At 44.1% G+C, this 21,595-nt stretch overlaps 1 protein-coding gene across 1 annotated transcript in view; it reads left to right on the top strand.

Annotated features, from left to right (window-relative positions):
* The window catches only part of ABCG5 (ATP binding cassette subfamily G member 5), a 93,802-nt gene that overhangs the window by 62,596 nt on the left and 9,611 nt on the right, over positions 1 to 21,595 (top strand). The window contains exons 10-13 of the mRNA XM_063919812.1: positions 1,776 to 1,981; positions 8,075 to 8,213; positions 8,299 to 8,484; positions 17,103 to 17,215. Of these exons, the coding sequence (XP_063775882.1) occupies positions 1,776 to 1,981; positions 8,075 to 8,213; positions 8,299 to 8,484; positions 17,103 to 17,215 (644 nt within the window). The remainder of the gene's footprint in view (positions 1 to 1,775; positions 1,982 to 8,074; positions 8,214 to 8,298; positions 8,485 to 17,102; positions 17,216 to 21,595) is intronic.

Here is a 21,595-nt window from a genome sequence, read left to right as displayed (position 1 = left end):
CGCCACGCTACGGGCACGGTGGCGCGCTACGCGCGCCACACTATTTTATTCTCCCTCTATGGGGGTCGTGGACCCCCACGAGGGAAAATAATTGTCGGTATGCCGGCTGTCGGGCTCCCGGCGCCGGTATACTGAGCGCCGGGAGCCCGACCGCCGGCAAACAGAAGACCACCCGTGTGGCCCTACTGGACATTACGTTTGTCTCGTCACCGTCGACACTAGATTCAGTATCTGTATCTGGATCCGTGTCGACCCACTGAGGTAGCGGCCGTTTTAGGGCCCCTGAGGGTGTCTGAGACGCCTGAACAGGCACTAATTGATTTGCCGGCTTTCTCATGTCGTCAACAGTTTTTTGTAAATTGCTGACATTATCACTTAATTGCTTAAACACAATCATCCAGTCAGGTGTCGACTCCCTAGGGGGTGACATCACTAACACAGGCAACTGCTCCGCCTCCACCTCATTTTCCTCCTCATACATGTCGACACACGCGTACCGACACACAGCACACACACCGGGAATGCTCTGATAGAGGACAGGACCCTACTTAGCCCTTTGGAGAGACAGAGGGAGAGTCTGCCAGCACACACCCAGCGCTATATATATACAGGGATAACCTTATATAAGTGTTAATCCCTTATAGCTGCTGTTAATATAGTTATTTGCTGCCAAAATGCCCCCCCTTCTCTTTTTTACCCTGAATCAGATGCAGTACTGCAGGGGAGAATCAGGGAGCCGTCCTTCCAGCGGAGCTGTGAGGGAATAATGGCGCCAGTGTGCTGAGGAGATAGGCCCCGCCCCTTCACGACGTCCTTAACTCCCGCTTTTTTGTGTAAAATGGCAGGGGAAAAAATACATCCATATAGCCCTGGAGCTATATGTGATGTATTCCTTTTGCCAGCTAAGGTATATGTGTGTTATATTGCGTCTCAGGGCGCTCCCCCCCAGCGCCCTGCACCCTCAGTGACCGGAGTGTGAAGTGTGCTGAGAGCAATGGCGCACAGCTGCGGTGCTGTGCGCTACCTTAGTCTTGAAGACAGGATGTCTTCTGCCGCCGCTTTCACCGGACCTTCGTCTCTTCTGGCTCTGTAAGGGGGACGGCGGCGCGGCTCCGGTGACCCATCCAGGCTGAACCTGTGATCGTCCCTCTGGAGCTAACGTCCAGTAGCCTAAGAAGCCCAACCCACTCTGCACTCAGGTGAGTTCGCTTCTTCTCCCCTTAGTCCCACGATGCAGTGAGCCTGTTGCCAGCAGGACTCACTGAAAATAAAAAAACCTAACTAAACTTTTATTCTAAGCAGCTCTGGAGAGCTACCTAGTTTGCACCCTTCTCGGCCGGGCACAAAAATCTAACTGGCTTGGAGGAGGGTCATAGGGGGAGGAGCCAGTGCACACCACCTGATATCTCAAGCTTTTATTTTGTGCCCTGTCTCCTGCGGAGCCGCTATTCCCCATGGTCCTTACGGAGTCCCAGCATCCACTTAGGACGTTAGAGAAATTAATGTGAAAATCACACTCAAGGATGCGTCAAACCAATGAGATAAGTGCGAGAAAACAAGTGATACATGAAAAGAGCCCTCCTCCCACCTAAAAAAATAAATAAAAAAATTGCGGATTCATTTAATTTATATCAATAGAAGAAAACTGCTACAAATATGAATGTGAACCAAAAGTAGTGTCATAGTGAGCGGAGACAAGTAATTCTTGTGGGCAACTTGCATATTTTGAGCCCACGCGACCAGTACTGTATGTAATTTTTTACTTGTGTTTTTAGGAGAACTGTAAGAAATTTATCTAGGAACAAGATTGGAATAATTATGCGACTTTCCCAGAATTTTATATTTGCCGCTTTCATCGTGTTTTTTCTCATTCGATTTAACAATGATGTGCTACATGGTGCCGTGCAAGACCGCATAGGGGTCATTTATCAATGTCTTGGTGGAACCTCATACACAGGGCTACTTAATGCAGTTGCGTTATGTAAGTAATTAATACTTTCTCCACATTTCTGTAACTAAAATAGATAACTTCTCATTACAGTTTTGATGTGTAAGAATCCTTATAGCTACAATTATTACAATATTATAGGTCTGTATGACAGCTGCAGTGTTATGGTTGGTGTAGTAAGTTTTATATGTTTTTTAGGCTTTCTAATACATATTTTCATTCATTAATCTGTGTGTACTTTCTTTTTAAGCTAATAGAATGCTACTGAATCTGTCTCTGTTCTTTCATTTCAATAGCGTTGATAATTAAATGTAAATACTTTTATTCTTTTACGATGTTGCAATACTAATACTTAATTTGCAGGCAACAGTGAAGTAATTAAAATAAGAATTTACTTACCGATAATTCTATTTCTCGTAGTCCGTAGTGGATGCTGGGAACTCCGTAAGGACCATGGGGAATAGCGGCTCCGCAGGAGACTGGGACTGGGCACATCTAAAGAAAGCTTTAGGACTATCTGGTGTGCACTGGCTCCTCCCCCTATGACCCTCCTCCAAGCCTCAGTTAGGATACTGTGCCCGGACGAGCGTACACAATAAGGAAGGATTTTGAATCCCGGGTAAGACTCATACCAGCCACACCAATCACACCGTACAACTTGTGATATGAAACCCAGTTAACAGCATGATAACAGAGGAGCCTCTGAATAGATGGCTCACAACAAGAACCCGATTAGTTAACAATAACTATGTACAAGTATTGCAGACAATCCGCACTTGGGATGGGCGCCCAGCATCCACTACGGACTACGAGAAATAGAATTATCGGTAAGTAAATTCTTATTTTCTCTGACGTCCTAGTGGATGCTGGGAACTCCGTAAGGACCATGGGGATTATACCAAAGCTCCCAAACGGGCGGGAGAGTGCGGATGACTCTGCAGCACCGAATGAGAGAACTCCAGGTCCTCCTCAGCCAGGGTATCAAATTCGTAGAATTTTGCAAACGTGTTTGCCCCTGACCAAGTAGCTGCTCGGCAAAATTGTAAAGCCGAGACCCCTCGGGCAGCCGCCCAAGATGAGCCCACCGTCCTTGTGGAATGGGCTTTTATTGATTTAGGCTGCGGTAATCCTACCGCAGAATGCGCCAGCTGAATAGTGCTACAAATCCAGCGCGCAATAGACTGCTTAGAAGCAGGAGCACCCAGCTTGTTGGGTGCCATCAGGATAAACAGCGAGTCAGTTTTCCTGACTCCAGCCGTCCTGGAAAAATAAAATTTTCAGGGCCCTGACTACGTCCAGCAACTTGGAATCCTCCAAGTCCCCAGTAGCCGCAGGCACCACAATAGGTTGGTTCAAGTGAAAACCTGAGACCACCTTCGGGAGAAACTGAGGACGAGTCCTCAACTCTGCCCTATCCATACAGAAAATCAGATAAGGCCTTTTACATGACAAAGCCGCCAATTTTGACACACGCCTGGCCAAGGCCAAGGCCAACAGCATGACCACTTTCCACGTGAGATACTTTAGCTCCATGGTTTTAAGTGGCTCAACCAATGCGACTTTAGGAAATCCAACACCACGTTGAGATCCAAAAAGTGCCACAGGAGGCACAAAAGGAGGCTGAATATGTAGTACTCCTTTAACCAAAGTCTGAACTTCAGGCAGTGAAGCCAGTTCTTTCTGGAAGAAAATCGACAGAGCCGAAATCTGGACCTTGATGGACCCCAATTTGAGGCCCAAACGTCACCCCTGCTTGCAGGAAGTGCAGGAATCGACATAGTTGAAATTCCTCCGTCGGGGCCTTCATGGCCTCCCACCAAGCAACAAATTTTCGCCAAACGCGGCGATAATGTCTTGCGGTGACATCCTTCCTGGCTATGATCAGGGTAGGGATGACTTCCTTCGGAATACCCTTTTCCTTTAGGATCCGGTGTTCTACCGCCATGCCGTCAAACGCAGCCGCGGTAAGTCTTGGAACAGACAGGGTCCCTGCTGCAGCAGGTCTTGTCTGAGCGGCAGAGGCCAAGGGTCCTCTGCCAGCATCTCTTGAAGTTCCGGGTACCAAGCTCTTCATGGCCAATCCGGAACCCCGAGTATGGTTTTCACTCCTCGCCTTCTTATTATTCTCAGTACCTTGGGTATGAGAGGTAGAGGAGGAGACACATAAACCGACTGATACACCCACGGTGTCACTAGAGCGTCCCCAGCGATCGCCTGAGGGTCCCTTGACCTGGCGCAATATCTTTTCAACTTCTTGTTGAGGCGGGACGCCATCATGTCCACCCGTGGTCATTCCCAACGGTTTACCCGCATTTGGAAAACTTCTGGATGAAGTCCCCATTCTCCTGGGTGTAGGTCGCCCATCGGAGAATCCTTGTGGCTTCTGCCATCGCCATCCTGCTTCTTGTGCCACCCTGTCTGTTTACATGGGCGACCGCCGTGATGTCGTCTGATTGGATCAGTACCGGCTGGTTCTGAAGCAGGGGCCTTGCTTGGCTTAGGGCATTGTAAATGGCCCTTAGCTGCAGAATATTTATGTGAAGCGAAATCTCCTTGGAAATTTCTTCCCTGTGTGACTGCACCCCAGCCCCGAAGGCTGGCATCCGTGGTCACCAGGACCCAGTCCTGTATTCCGAATCTGCGGCCCACTAGTAGATGAGCCCTCTGCAGCCACCACAGCAGCGACACCCTGTTTCTTGCTGACAGGGTTATCCGCTGTTGTATCTGTACATGGGACCCGGACCATTAGTCCCACAGGTCCCACTGGAACGTCCTTGCGTGGAGTCTTCCGAATGGAATTATGCTTCGTACGAAGCTACCATTTTTCCCAGGACTCGTGTGCATTGATGTACCGACACCTGTCCTGGTTTTAGGATGTCTCTGACTAGAGATGACAACTCCTCGGCTTTTTCCACTGGAAGAAACACTCTTTTCTGGTCTGCGTTCAGAAACATTTCCAGGAACAGAAGACGTGTCGTCGGGACCAGCTGTGACTTTGGAATATTGAGAATCCAGTCATGCTGTTGTAGCACCTCCCGAGAGAGTGCTACCCCCACTACCAACTGTTCTTTGGACCTCGCCTTTATCAGGAGATCGTCCAAGTACGGGATAATAAAAACTTCCTTCTTGCGAAGGAGTATCATCACTTCGGCCATTACCTAGGTAAAGACCTTCGGTGCCGTGGACAACTCCAACGGCCGCGTCTGGAACTGATAGTGACAGTCCTGTACCACATATCTGAGGTACTCCTGGTGAGGGGGGTAAATGGGGACATGCAGGTACGCATCCTTGATGTCCAGGGAGACCCTGTAATCCCCCTCGTCCAGGCTCGTAATAACCGCCCTGAGCGATTCCATCTTGAACTTGAATCTTCTGATATAAAAGTTCAAGTATTTTAATTTCAAGATGGGTCTCACCGAACCGTTGCGGTACCACAACCACTGTGGAATAGTAACCCCTTCCTTGCTGAAGGAGGGGCACCTTGACAATCACTTGTTGTGATTATAGTGTTGAATATCCACCAACACCGTCTCCCTGGCAGAGGGAGGTGCCGGTAAGGCAGATTTTAGGAAACGGCGGGGGGAAGAACGTCTCGAACTCCAGCCTGTACCCCTGAGATACTACTTGAAGGACCCAGGGATCCATGTGAGAGAGCCCACTGTCCGCTGAAATATCTGAGACGGGCCCCCACCGTACCCGGGTCCGCCTGAGCAGCCCCAGCACCATGCTGTGGACCTACCGGACGCAGGGAGGACTTCTGCTCTTGGGAACTAGCTGTGTGTTGCAGCTTTTTCCTCTACCTTTGCCTCTCGGCAGAAAGGATGAGCCTCTAGCCCTCTTGCTTTTCTGGGGCCGAAAGGACTGTACTTGATGATACGGTGCTTTCTTTTGTTGTGGGGTAGCCTGTGGCAAAAAAATTAATTTCCCAGCAGTAGCTGTGGAAACGAGGTCTGAAAAACTATCCCCAGTTTTACCCCCTTATAGGGCAACTTCCATGTGCCGATTCGAGTCGGCATCGCCTGACCATTGCCAAGTCCATAACCCCCGTCTGGCGGCAATGGACCTAGCGCTTATTTTTGATGCCAGCCGGCAAATATCCCTCTGTGCATCACGCATGTATAAGACCACGTCTTTTATATGCTCTATTTTCAGCAAAATATTGTCCCTATCCATAGTTATTTTCCGACAGGGAATCTGACCACGCAGCGGGAGCACTGCACATCCATGCCGAAGCAACGGCTGGTCGCAATATAATGCCCTAGTGTGTGACCATATCTTATAGGGTAACCTCCTGCTTTCTATCAGCAGGTTCCTTCAGGGCGGCCGTACCCGGAGACGGTAGTGCCACCTTTTCTGATAAGCGTGTAAGCGCTGTATCTACCCTATGGGGTGTTTCCCCGCGTGACCTATCCTCTGGCGGGAAAGGGTACGCTGCCAATAACCGTTGTAGAAATTATCAATTTCTTACCGGGGTAAGACCACTCTTCCTCACACACCTCATTTAATTTCTCAGATGCAGGAAAAACTACTAATAGTTTTCTCTCACCAAACACAATACCCTTTTATGTGGTACCTGGGGTATAATCATAAATGTGTAATACATTTTTCATTGTCTCAATCCTGTAACGGGTGGACCTATTTGGAGGGTACACCAGTCTCATCGATGTCGACACTGGAGTCAGTATCCGTGTCGACATCTGTGTCCGTTATCTGAGGTAGCGGGCGATTTTAGAGCCCCCCATGACATTTGAGACGCTGGAACAGGCACAAGCTGAGTAGCCGGCTGTTCCGTGTCGTCGACCTTTTATGTAAGGAGTTGACACTTTCACGTAATCCTTCCATAAGTTCAACCACACCGGTGTCGACCCCGCAGGGGGTGACAACATATTTACAGGCATTCGCTCCGCCTCCACCTCATTATCCTCCACATACCTGTCGACACAGCCGTACCGACACACAGCACACACACAGGGAATGCTCTGATAGAGGACAGGACCCCACAAAGCCCTTTGGGGAGACAGAGGGAGAGTATGCCAGCACACACCAGGGCGCTATATATCACAGGGATAGCACCTATAAAAAAGTGTTTTCCCTTATAGCTGCATATATATTGTATACTGCGCCTAAATTGTGCCCCCCCCCTCTCTTTTTAACCCTTTCTGTAGTGTATTAACTGCAGGGGAGAGCCAGGGAGCTTCCCTCCAACGGAGCTGTGAGGGAAAAATGGCGCCAGTGTGCTGAAGGAGATAGCTCCGCCCCTTTTTCGCGGACTTTTCTCCCGCATTTTTATGGAATCTGGCAGGGGTTAATATACATCCATATAGCCCTGGGGGTTATATGTGATGTATTTTTGCCAGCCAAGGTGTTTATATTGCTGCTCAGGGCGCCCCCCCCCCCAGCGCCCTGCACCCTCAGTGACCGGAGTGTGTGGTGTGCATGAGGAGCAATGGTGCACAGCTGCAGTGCTGTGCGCTACCTTGGTGAAGACTGATGTCTTCTGCCGCCGATTTTCCGGACCTCTTCTTGCTTCTGGCTCTGTAAGGGGGCCGGCGGCGCGGCTCTGGGACCGGACTCCGAGGCTGGGCCTGTGTTCGGTCCCTCTGGAGCTAATGGTGTCCAGTAGCCTAAGAAGCCCAAGCTGGCTGCAAGCAGGCAGGTTCGCTTCTTCTCCCCTTAGTCCCTCGATGCAGTGAGCCTGTTGCCAGCGGGTCTCACTGAAAATAAAAAACCTAAAACTAACTTTTTCTAAGAAGCTCAGGAGAGCCTCCTAAATTGCACCCTGCTCGGTCGGGCACAAAAATCTAACTGAGGCTTGGAGGAGGGTCATAGGGGGAGGAGCCAGTGCACACCAGATAGTCCTAAAGCTTTCTTTAGATGTGCCCAGTCCCAGTCTCCTGCGGAGCCGCTATTCCCCATGGTCCTTACGGAGTTCCCAGCATCCACTAGGACGTCAGAGAAAATAAAATGGCCATATATGGTTATTGATGGACCATATTCTTTATATTGTTAATCATGGGGTGCAAAGCGGATCCATATATATGAGTCCTGGCTAGAAAAGGGTTATAACTACTGTATGTCAGACAGAATACGGATATAAAGTAATCAATCTTCTCTTTTGTTCTACAGTCCCAGCCCTACGGGCAATCGGTGACCAGGAAAGCAAGGATGGTTTATACAAGAAGTGGCAAATGCTGCTAGCTTACATTATACATATTTTGCCTTTCAGCATTCTCAGTGTGGGCATATTTGGTGCTTTCGTATATTGGTATGTTCATTTTTCTCGTGTTCTGTATTTCTAATTCAGGACCTGTGAGATCTAGAGGTCACGTGCTTGCCTGTGTATTTTGCAGGACTATAGGACTAAATCCAGAACCCATAAGATTTGGAGTTTTCCTTGCTGCAACTTTGGTTCCACATATTATGGGTGAATTACTAGCTCTTGCCGTTCTCGGTGTAGTGAACAACCCGAATATTGTCAATGCAGGAGTGGCTCTGCTCAACATTGCTGGGATCCTTGTCGGATCCGGCATTTTAAGGTGAGATCTTTGAGGCACACACAGAGCAATATGTCGTAGTTAAACCATTATATTCAGTGTCAGGCAATAAATATACATTCAGATGATTCCAAAAACTTTATAATTTCTTGTAACATGGACTGATATCTTTCTAAGGACTGTCCCCAAGTAAACTAATTGACATTATACAAAAGCAATTCTTTCCACTCAGCCTCCTTTTCCTGAAATTCAGTTCAGAAAATAAGTTGTCATAATCAATGATAGTAATGTCTATAACATGTTTTGAGTGACAAATCCATTTTTCTTACCAACCATGGCTGGGGTCCGGTCCTGTGTCGTATCTATATGGGTGCAAGGTGTACAGTGCACATGGGCCCACACTGCACACCTTGCATCCATGTTCAATACATACCTCTCCAGAGGCACACTGATGACTGGGAAAATGTATCTGTAGCTATTTTCCCAGCGATTTGCACTTGCCCAGTAGTAAAGTTACTGGAAACATGGCGCAGGCACCATGTTCCCGCAGACCTGTGCATGAGCAGTAGACTCTGGAACAGCTGTAGACTCACTTGCTCTGCCGGATAGAGGAGAGTGCCCTGACGCAGAGGCATCCATTACCACAGTGATACCCGGTTCGTCGCTGTGAAAATGGGTGGGGCTTCGTGGGAAAGGGGAGGGCTTCACAGGATGGTGGAGCTTCGCATCCCGACCCACGTTTTCCTCACTCTGGGGGTTCGGGAGATACAGGCTGCCCCTGGGGAGTGCTGTGGCTGCCGTGCTGGCTCCTACACAGTGACTGCCGAGTGTTGCACATACTGTTACAGTGCAGCACCCGGCTCCTGCCACTGACCAGGAGACGACATTTTGGTTCACCCCTTGGCGGGTGACACCCGGGTGCGGGAATCACCCCCCTTGTGACGCCACTGCCCTGACGGAGAATGCACATTGGCCCCCGCCTCTCCTAATACACCCCTTACACTGTTGATAGCAATGAACTCCAGGGGTTAAATTTTTCTAAGATGGGAGTTCTATTTAAGATGGGATGTTACCCATAGCAACCAATCAGATTCCAGGTATTATCATCTAGAACACAGGTTCTCAAACTCGGTCCTCAGGACCCCACACGGTGCATGTTTTGCAGGTCTCCTCACAGAATCACAAGTGAAATAATTAGCTCCACCTGTGGACCTTTTAAAATGTGTCAGTGAGTAATTAATACACCTGTGCACCTGCTGGGTGACCTGCAAAACATGCACTGTGTGGGGTCCTGAGGACCGAGTTTGAGAACTACTGATCTAGAAGATTCTAGATAAATGAGACATAGAATCTGATTGGTGGCTATGGGAAACATCCCATCTTAAATAGAACTCCCATTTTAGCAAATTTACCCCCAGGTTCCAAAGAGGAAGACTTGTCTCCTTATCAAATATCTTTACCTTTAGTTTCTCTTTTCATTTATTTCAATAAGAAGTATTCTGTACTCAGCACATTGCTTAACACATAATGTTCCTGTCTTATTTTTTAAACACTTAATTTATCCCAGTGCCTACAGCTCAGTCTCCAATTGTTCCTTTTCAATGAACACCTGCTGATGCACTAGATAGCACAACCATCCAATATAGCAACTTGTAAGCACCTTGAGTCCTGTTGGAGAAAGAGCACTATAAAAATAAAATTATTATTAATATTAAACAAATTTTGAGGACATTGTGTCAGAGATCAAATACGTACTGTATTGGGTGTCCACATACAATTAATTCACAAGTCAAAGGGACCTAGTGTTATAAGCGTAATTGTTATTGTCCTTATTTTTATAACTAATCTGCTTTCTTGTGTCTAAGTGGATTTGTACTTCAAATAGTACTTATCAAAGAAGATGGCAACCATAAAACCCAAATGTATTATCCCAATAACAAGACAAATCTACTTCCAACATTAGTCATGTTTTAATCATTTAGAATCCTGCCAAGTGCGCCAATTTGTATTATGTTGTGAAAACACACTTTTATAAGTTCAAAATTCGAAACAGAAATGCATATTGTTACAATAAAAGACGTTTATGAGGTAGAAACGTAGTATAAATAAGTGATTAAATGGATGATATATACTCATCTGGGTTCAATAAATCATTCAAGTCAGCCAGAAACCCCTATAGAAATACACTTGACAAACTACTGGATTGATATATTCATGACTGCCACACAGCTATTCATAATATGATGCAAACAACAGGTTTGGAGTTCTTGAAATGTGCGCAAGGCAGCTTTAACCTATGTAAATTGTCTAGCAGGATGCCACCCCACCCCACAAAGACAGAAATTTCACAAGAAGAAGACAGTTTTTTTCAGTATAAGCGCCAAAGTAAAAAGATAGAATAAAATAAATATGATATATACGTCCCTTGGAGATGTTCTCGTTGGGTTGATCCTCAATTGTTCAAAGAACGTTCTCAATTGATGTGGTTAATGTCCAGTGATTTTATATGAAAACAGAAAAAGCAGACATGCAATGTGTAGTATTGTTTTATACAATGTTTTCTTTTCATATATAAAGTTGACCTGATCCCATCAGGAAAAATGAAGCAATAGCATAAGTGGGGGATCTATATAAGGTGCGTACCCCAACTCACACTAGGAGGAGCGAATATGTGATAAATAGCATGGGGCTGCACAGTGCCCACATGTCTTGAGGAAGGCTCCTATTGAGCCGAAACGCGTCGACAATACTGGGCACTGTGCAACCTCTCTTAACTCCAAGAAGCCAACCTTTGAGTCTGAAATAATTGTGGACTCAAAAGATACCTTGATAAGAATATCTTCACTTCTTGTCTTGTGAGTGTGGTACGCACCTTTATTGATACAACAATATAGGAGAAAGATACCTTTATACACTTGACTCATTCCCACTCTAAAATAAAACCACTGGATATCAACTGTACCAATTGAGAAACATTCGTTGAGCCATCGGTTTCCTGAAGTCTGAAATGGTTGTGGATTTCAAAGATACCTTGATAGGAATATCTCCACTTTTTGTCCTGTGAGTGTGGTACGCACTTCCATTTGATACAGCAATAATAGGAGAAAAGATACCTTTATATATTTGACTCATTCCCACTTTAAAGTGAGTTTAGGTATGCTCTTCTATGCATACTTTATGGTGAAGGACACACCAAAAGGGTGAAGATATCTAAAGAAACCTTTCTGTACACATATTCGCTCCTCCTAGTGTGAGTTGGGGTACGCACCTTATATAGATCCCCCACTTATGCTATTGCTTCCTTTTTCCTGATGGGATCAGGTCAACTTTATATATGAAAAGAAAACATTGTATAAAACAATACCACACATTGCATGTCTGCTTTTTCTGTTTTCATATAAAATCACTAGACATTAACCACATCAATTGAGAACGTTCTTTGAACAATTGAGGATCAACCCAACGAGAACATCTCCAAGGGACGTATATATCATATTTATTTTATTCTATCTTTTTACTTTGGCGCTTATACTGAAAAAAAATTGTCTTCTTCTTTTGAAATTCATAATATGATGTCCATGGAGATGCAAAACATCACAGTTTTTTATTTTTATTTTAAATATTCAACTGCTAGGCATTCACAAAAAAAGAAGCTGACTGAGGTCTCAGTTTACAGGTAAGATGACCAATGAGGAGCTAACACATACAGTATATTCTGTATTCAGCACACGTGTGTTTTAGAAAAAAAAAGGGAAGAGGGAATTCTGTATTGTCGACGCACAGAAAAAAACTAATTCTAAAAGATAGCCTTTATTAGATATATATTAAAATATGAATATGATTAATTCATTCCCAACTACAGTGAAACATAGAATTAAAATCACAGACAAACAGGTAAGTGAATCTAAACAAAAGATTGAAAATGTGTGAATAAAGATTTTAAAAAGCGTGTCCACGTGTGTTTGCAAGTATGTCTTAGTATTCGGGGATTACTATATTGGTACAGATACCATCAATGTTTCTACATCCATCCAATATTATTCGACTACTGTCAACATCAACAGTGTCGGTACATACATATAATGTCGACCACTAGTAGAATCTAAAATGTCTATATCTAATGTTCTGAGTTCAAAACACTTTGGGATCGTATATAATGTGGAGCTTCAAATTCCTCAATTTTGTTAATTGTGGTGACTATAAATCATCTGTAGGTATACTCACAGATCTGATTCCCTTTAGATCTATTTCTGATATATTGAGAGCCTCTCACACTGGCTGTCAATATTATTGGGGTATCTATTTATGCATGGAAACATATAGCTTCAGAGGGTATAGTATTCCCTGCTTATATAGAGAGTAACTGTCTTATACAGTGATGTTATTTATATATATGGTGTCCACCTGTGTTACACAGATTTCAAGGATACTGCTTATGTTAGGGGTATTGCAGCCCCAATTGTACTTCCCAAGCAGACCGTTTATCAATACGGTTTATTCCTTATACATCAAATATTGGCCATAGTGTCCAGCTGTATTACACAGATTTCACAGATACTGCTTATATTAGGGGTATTGCAGCCCCAGTTATACTTCCAAAGCAGGCCGTTTATCAGTACGGTTTATTCCTTATGCATCAGATATTAGCCATACCATTATAGTTGGCTACTGATGTTATTAAACTGTATAATAGTTTCAGTTTTTAAACAAGCTGATTCTCATGCATAGTACTCTCAATTAACAGTGAGGAATAGATCTTATTTACTTATATAAGTCAAGGGGTGGTCAGAAATTATCAGAAAGTGGTCAAAAGGTATAGTGACCTATATACATGTTCATTAGATCCAAATTTATTAAACTCAGAATAATTTGTGTTTTATTACAGATATTTATTAGTATTTATCCTTGGATAGAGTTTTGGATTTACACTGTACCCCAAATTCTAAGATGTCTATTGTTGTTGGTAGTTATTGCATCACAATATGTTTAATATATATTAATAAAATTTGTGAGCTTCTCATATACTGCTTTTAGCAGTAGTCACTTCAGACTATTGAGTCTGTCTATTAATATGGCAGACTTTTTTGCTACAATGTGTGGCACTTAATGTATCTTATTCAGAGCATGCAGCTGCTATGCTCCTGGATGTTGCCAATTGTTGCAATGTGATACTTTATAACATAGGCTGCTTTACTAGTACTTGCTTCAAACTGCTGTTAGGATCTGTACTATTACAGCTGCACTATTGTTCATATAGATTGCGGTAGTGTAAAAGCGCTTTAGTATTCACAATGTTTTTACAGCTACATACATTCTATCCTATAGACTCTGACTGTCTTTAATCATGGCAGTCTATGTAAGCAGGTCTGGATGTAACTTGCAGGTATAAGCATGTGTCACTGTGCTTAATACAAATGGCTACAATCTATTGAGCATAATTTTCTTTATCATTAAACTGCCAGCTAACGTCTCATATCAATTTGTATAATTGCATCATAGCTTTCTGACTGTCTTTAATCATGGCAGTCTATGTAAGCAAGTCTAGATGTGACATACAGATATAGGCATGTATCGCTATGTTTCATACAGATGGCTACAGTCTATTGAGCCTATTTTTCTTATCATTAAACTACCAGCTAACGTCTCATATCAATTTATATAATTGCATCATAGCTTCAAACACTGAAAACGCGTGGACACGCTGTGCCCTACACGCGTGTTTCACTGCACTTATGGCAGCTTCGTCAGGGAGCTGCCATAAGTGCAGTGAAACACGCGTGTAGGGCACAGCGTGTCCACGCGTTTTCAGTGTTTGAAGCTATGATGCAATTATATAAATTGATATGAGACGTTAGCTGGTAGTTTAATGATAAGAAAAATAGGCTCAATAGACTGTAGCCATCTGTATGAAACATAGCGATACATGCCTATATCTGTATGTCACATCTAGACTTGCTTACATAGACTGCCATGATTAAAGACAGTCAGAAAGCTATGATGCAATTATACAAATTGATATGAGACGTTAGCTGGCAGTTTAATGATAAAGAAAATTATGCTCAATAGATTGTAGCCATTTGTATTAAGCACAGTGACACATGCTTATACCTGCAAGTTACATCCAGACCTGCTTACATAGACTGCCATGATTAAAGACAGTCAGAGTCTATAGGATAGAATGTATGTAGCTGTAAAAACATTGTGAATACTAAAGCGCTTTTACACTACCGCAATCTATATGAACAATAGTGCAGCTGTAATAGTACAGATCCTAACAGCAGTTTGAAGCAAGTACTAGTAAAGCAGCCTATGTTATAAAGTATCACATTGCAACAATTGGCAACATCCAGGAGCATAGCAGCTGCATGCTCTGAATAAGATACATTAAGTGCCACACATTGTAGCAAAAAAGTCTGCCATATTAATAGACAGACTCAATAGTCTGAAGTGACTACTGCTAAAAGCAGTATATGAGAAGCTCACAAATTTTATTAATATATATTAAACATATTGTGATGCAATAACTACCAACAACAATAGACATCTTAGAATTTGGGGTACAGTGTAAATCCAAAACTCTATCCAAGGATAAATACTAATAAATATCTGTAATAAAACACAAATTATTCTGAGTTTAATAAATTTGGATCTAATGAACATGTATATAGGTCACTATACCTTTTGACCACTTTCTGATAATTTCTGACCACCCCTTGACTTATATAAGTAAATAAGATCTATTCCTCACTGTTAATTGAGAGTACTATGCATGAGAATCAGCTTGTTTAAAAACTGAAACTATTATACAGTTTAATAACATCAGTAGCCAACTATAATGGTATGGCTAATATCTGATGCATAAGGAATAAACCGTACTGATAAACGGCCTGCTTTGGAAGTATAACTGGGGCTGCAATACCCCTAATATAAGCAGTATCTGTGAAATCTGTGTAATACAGCTGGACACTATGGCCAATATTTGATGTATAAGGAATAAACCGTATTGATAAACGGTCTGCTTGGGAAGTACAATTGGGGCTGCAATACCCCTAACATAAGCAGTATCCTTGAAATCTGTGTAACACAGGTGGACACCATATATATAAATAACATCACTGTATAAGACAGTTACTCTCTATATAAGCAGGGAATACTATACCCTCTGAAGCTATATGTTTCCATGCATAAATAGATACCCCAATAATATTGACAGCCAGTGTGAGAGGCTCTCAATATATCAGAAATAGATCTAAAGGGAATCAGATCTGTGAGTATACCTACAGATGATTTATAGTCACCACAATTAACAAAATTGAGGAATTTGAAGCTCCACATTATATACGATCCCAAAGTGTTTTGAACTCAGAACATTAGATATAGACATTTTAGATTCTACTAGTGGTCGACATTATATGTATGTACCGACACTGTTGATGTTGACAGTAGTCGAATAATATTGGATGGATGTAGAAACATTGATGGTATCTGTACCAATATAGTAATCCCCGAATACTAAGACATACTTGCAAACACACGTGGACACGCTTTTTAAAATCTTTATTCACACATTTTCAATCTTTTGTTTAGATTCACTTACCTGTTTGTCTGTGATTTTAATTCTATGTTTCACTGTAGTTGGGAATGAATTAATCATATTCATATTTTAATATATATCTAATAAAGGCTATCTTTTAGAATTAGTTTTTTTCTGTGCGTCGACAATACAGAATTCCCTCTTCCCTTTTTTTTTCTAAAACAGTCTTGATAAACTGTAGTTGACTGCACCCCCTAAATTTAATCAACATTGTGTACAATATAAAATAGGGGTCATACAAGTGAATGTATGGTGATGAATCATATACATTCACCCAAGATCATTACAATACTGATTGTTTGAGTGTGCAGATATCTAGTTCTGTGTATTCAGCACACCAAAGAAGAGCCATAACTACATACTTTGCACCCCACAATAGTGCCCTTAGTCACATTAGAACGCACAGTAGCGTCCCTTATTTTCGATATGTACCACAGTAGTGCCCATTATTCACTTTACACCACACAGATCCAATTCACATTTTGCCAGAGTCCATTCACATTATGCAAAGCAGTAGTACCCCTTATAAAACATTATACCATGCAAAAATAGTGCCCCTTATACATTATGCCAGTGTGGTTTTGCTAGACATCCTGAGTAACTTGACGGTTAATCAGATGTTCCGTGGCCACCTGATGTCCATGCGGTGGATACTTTGCTGCGTACCAGCAGATCTGAGGAAATTAGTAGGGGCGTCTTTTTACTGAAGACACCACCTGCTGCATTACCATATACAGATCCTCTGTGTCTGAAGTCACAGCATCGATCCAAATTGCGTCTATCTCTGAAACAGTGTAGTGATGTTATAACACTGACTGGATGGCTACCAAAAAGCTGTGGCTTTTTAATATCCATCCGAAAAATCTGCAGCTGAAATGGCTCAGTGTCTACAGGCACCCTAGTGTGAGTTTTTGCTATAAAGGCTCTTGAACCTGCTCTGGGTGTCCTGGAAACAGGATTACTGCTGTTCTGCAACCTGTAGGGGTGGGGTTAATCTCTGAAATATAATTATCTGGCGTCTTTCTATAAAAAAAAAAAAATTAAGAAAATTCTAATTTATTTTCAGGAGTTTACAAGAAATGCCCCAGGTTTTCCAAATACTAAGCTACATCACATACCAGAGATATTCATGTGAACTACTTGTTGTTAATGAGTTCTACAATTTGAATTTCACTTGTGGTAAGTCACAGTAAATTACAATGTTATCGATAGCTATAGTAATCCATAACACTGGAAATAGATTAATGTTATTTTATTGATCTTGAGAAAACCAAAATACCCTACCGTATATCAATGGTTCCCAAATTCCCCCCCAAATTTTATTGATACATTTTGTAAAAAATAAATAAAATAAATTATATAAATTGACCCTACCTGTCATCCTTAGGTTCAGATAGTTGCGTGTCTGATTGTCCACATGTTTTATGATTGTCAGCCACTAGCACTGGTTTTGCCTATCACTTTGACCATAAATAATTTTATTTGGTCCTGGACCACCAACCCGATGCACCCCTGCAAGAGCCTTGCAGCAACCCAGGATGCCTAGGCACACAGTTTAGGAACCACTGCCCTATATTTATCTAAAGATTGCTATTCGAAAACAATACAAAATTCTATGTCTATGCAACACAAACTGAACATGTAATGAAGGCAAAGTTACTGAAAACTCATCACATATTGTTTAGTTATACATTTTATGAAAGAACAGTTTTTGATGCTGTTTCTAAGAGATGCAAGTGTGTTTTTAATGATACTTCTTAATTTCAGCACGGAACACTTTTAATTCAACATCAATCATCTCCCATTGCCACTCCCAAAAATACCCTGCCGGTCTGAGAACCAATGCTTTCTGGGCCACGCTGGAGCGACTAGAAGTAGTATTCCTCCTTCTTGCTTGAATTTCCGTAGTACACTGGCAGGAGTGACACTGGAGGGAACACGTAGAGCAGCCGAAAGTTAAATGGAATTGCCAGTGCATCCACGAACGCTGCATCAGGATCTCTGGTTCTTGATCCGAAGACCGAAACCTTGTGATTGTGTCGAGACGCCATCAGGTCTACATCTGGTAGGCCCCACTTGACCACTAGGAGTTGAAAGTCTTTCCGGATGAAGACTCCACTTTCCGGCGTGTACGTCCTGACGACTGAGGAAATCTGCTTCCCTGTTGAGGACTCCCGGAATGAACACTGCCGATATTGCTGGCAGATGGAATTCCGCCCAACGAAGGATTTTTGACACTTCCATCATTGCCATGCAGCTTCGAGTGCTGGCTTGATGATTTATGTAAGCCACCGTGGTGGCATTGTCTGATTGTACTTGAACAGGCCTATTCTGTATTAGAGACAGGGCAAGAATCAAAGCATTGAACACTGCCCGCAATTCCAGAATGCTTATTGGGAGGAGATATTCCTCCATGGTCCACCGATCCTGGAGAGAGTCTTGCTCCAGCACCGCGCCCCAACCCCTCAGACTGGCGTCCATAGTCAGTAGGACCCAGTCGGGAATCCAGAAGGGACGGCCCCTGCTCAACTGCTGGTCCTGTAGCCACCAGCTCAGTGACAGTCGAACCTTCGGAGTCAAGGAGATCATTTGAGACCTGATCCGATGAGGTAGGCCATCCCACTTGGAAAGGATTATCCTCTGTAGAGGGCAGGAATGAAATTGAGCGTACTCTACCATGTCGAAAGCCGACACCATGAGGCCTAGTACTTGCATCGCTGAGTGTGACACTCTTGGGCGAGAGAGGAAGTATCTGATCCTGTCCTGAAGTTTCAAGACTTTCTCTGGAGACAGAAACAGTCTCTGGCTTTTTGTGTCCAGCAGTGCCCCCAGGTGCACAATGCTCCAAGCAGGGACCAGCGAGGACTTCTTCCAGTTGACGAGCCACCCGTGAGCTTGTAGGAAGTGTACCATCGGGTGCAGATGACTGAGGAGGACCTCTTAGGAGTTCGTCAGGATCAGCAAGTCCTCCAGATACTGCAGGATCCCGATTCCCTGACGACGGAGATGAGCCATCATCACGGCCATAACCTTGGTGAAGATCCGAGGGGCCGTGGCCAGTCCAAACGGCAGAGCCTGGAACTGGTAATGAAGGTTGCCAATAGCAAACCGCAGATAATGCTGATGCGAAATGGCAGTAGGTATATGCAGATAAGCAACTTGTATATCCGGGGATACAATATAATTTCTGGGTTCCATGGCCAGAATGATCGAGCGCAGCGATTCCATACGGAACTTGGACACTCTGACAAATTTGTTCACTGACTTGAGGTTGAGTATAGGCCAGAAAGACCCATTGGGTTTCGGGACTAGACATAGGGTCGAGTAGTATCCTCCGCCTCTCTGGGACAGGGTTACCGGCTCTACCACTCCTGTATCCAGGAGGGATCGCACAACCAGGTGTAGAGCTTGCGCCTTCAATGGGTTGAAGGGATAACCATTGTTCGGAACTGGCGAGGGAGACGTCTCTTGAAAGAGACTGCTTACCCGTGAGAGACGACTTCTCACACCCATGCGTCTGAAGTGGTCTTTAACCAGACCTGGGTGAATTGTAGAAGTTGGTCTCCCACCCTGGGATCCCCCAGAGGGAGGCCCGCTCCGTCATGCAGCAGGCTTGTCTTGTTTGGAAGCAGGCTGACGGGCAGCCCAGGATTGTTTTGCTTTGGGCTTAGTGGTTTTGGGAGCACGAGTTTGTCTCAGGTATGCCTGACCTTTTGCTTTCCCATGAGGTTGAAAGGAACGAAAGGTAGTACTCTTTGCCTTCTGTGCAGAAGGATTAGTATTCGGGAGAAAGGCAGTCTTAGCAGCCGCTTAGTTAGTTACGATCTTATTCAGATCCTCCCCAAATAGGATGTCTACCTCCAAGGTCTTTTTGTAGTCCAGGTACACCTTCCATGACCTCAACCACAGAATTCGGCGAGCCAGGATGGACGTAGTCGACGCCTTGGCCGCCATTACACCTGCCTCAGAGGATGCCTCCTGAATATAATGGGAGGCGCTGGTAATATGAGACAGATATTATCTGGCAGTGTCAGATATATCCTGAGGCAGCTCATCCTCTATTGCCTGAACTCATGCTTCAATTCCTTTTGCGGCCCAGGAGGCTGCTATAGTGGGTCTATGCACAGCACCTGTAAGGGAGTAAATAGACTTCAGACCTCCCTCCACGCGCTTATCTGTCGGTTCCTTCAGTGAGGTGACAGTGGTGACAGGCAGAGTAGATGACACCACAAGACAGGTGACATGGGAATCCACCAATGGGGGATTTTCACACTTGTTACACAACTCAGCGGAGAGAGGATAACGAGCTAGCATCTTTTTAGACAGGGAGAATTTCTTTCCTGGAGAAGACCAGGGTTCCTGACGTATGTCTATCAAATGGTCAGAATGTGGTAAGACTACTTTAGCTACCTTCTGACGTTTAAATTTATCAGGTTTCTTAGACGCAGTAGTGGGATCTACACCATCATCGATTTCTAGAATCAGCTTAATAGCCTCCACTAGGTCAGGGACATCAACTTGCGTTGTAGTTTCCTCGTCAGAAGCAACTGTATCAGTGTCTAATGGGTCAGTATACTACCCATCCTCATCAGAAGAATCATCTGAGATATTAGTGGATTGTGAGGACGCGGCCCGCTTAGATGGCCCCTTGACCGCAGAGGGACGTGGGGTAGGTTTTTGTCTAACCAAAGATTGATTTAATTGTTGTATCTGGGTAGACAGAGTATCCGCCCAGGGCGGATTCATCATAGGGACAATATGTGGCTCCAATGGCACAGGAGGTCCCATAGGGGGCGTAAGGCGTGTCACAAGCGCATTAAGCATATTTGAGAATGCCGCCCAAGGTGGTTACAGGAGCAGCGGGCTGACTGGGAGATGTATGGCACATATTACACAGACCATCAATCAAAGCTTCCCCCTCAGACAAATCCTTTGCGTATGCGCTGCATGATGCAGGAGTGTCTGTGGATTTCCCGCCCTTTGCGTTAGACATTTTAGTGAATGTAACCGCAGAGTCTCCGTGGAGGGCGGCACTCCAGGGTCTTGCATACAATCAGTACAAGCAGGCGACCAGCACCACCTGCATATGGTGCTGGTCGCCTGCTTGTACTGATTGTGTGCAAGACCCAGGAGTGCCGCCCTCCACGGAGACTACATTGAATTCGCTGCCAGGCGTTTTTCAGGAGGGCACCCGGGCGATTTACAGACTTACGCCAGAGTGGCAGCTTTTTTACTATCATTTTATATATATATATATATATATATATATATAAACAATGCGCGGTCTGAGACCGGATGTGTATATCAGAGTACTCGTACAATATATTCTGGCAGAGGTACACTTGTTCTTAACTAACGCTGTCTTAAAATGACATGTACAATACTTAATTGTCTGTAGAATCACGGCACTGATAAATTAGGTGGATTTACAGAGGAGACTTTGCCCTGCAGTCCCGGAGACCAGTCTCAGCTACTGTGATAAGATGGCGCCCAGCGTCTCAGTCAGGGAGTGAGGGAGACTGTGAGGCAGCTCCAGGACGGGAACACCAGCAGTAGATG

Source organism: Pseudophryne corroboree, chromosome 4 (genome assembly GCF_028390025.1).
Source record: "Pseudophryne corroboree isolate aPseCor3 chromosome 4, aPseCor3.hap2, whole genome shotgun sequence".
NCBI classification, from domain to species: domain Eukaryota; kingdom Metazoa; phylum Chordata; class Amphibia; order Anura; family Myobatrachidae; genus Pseudophryne; species Pseudophryne corroboree.
This window is presented reverse-complemented; position numbering and strand designations above follow the sequence as displayed.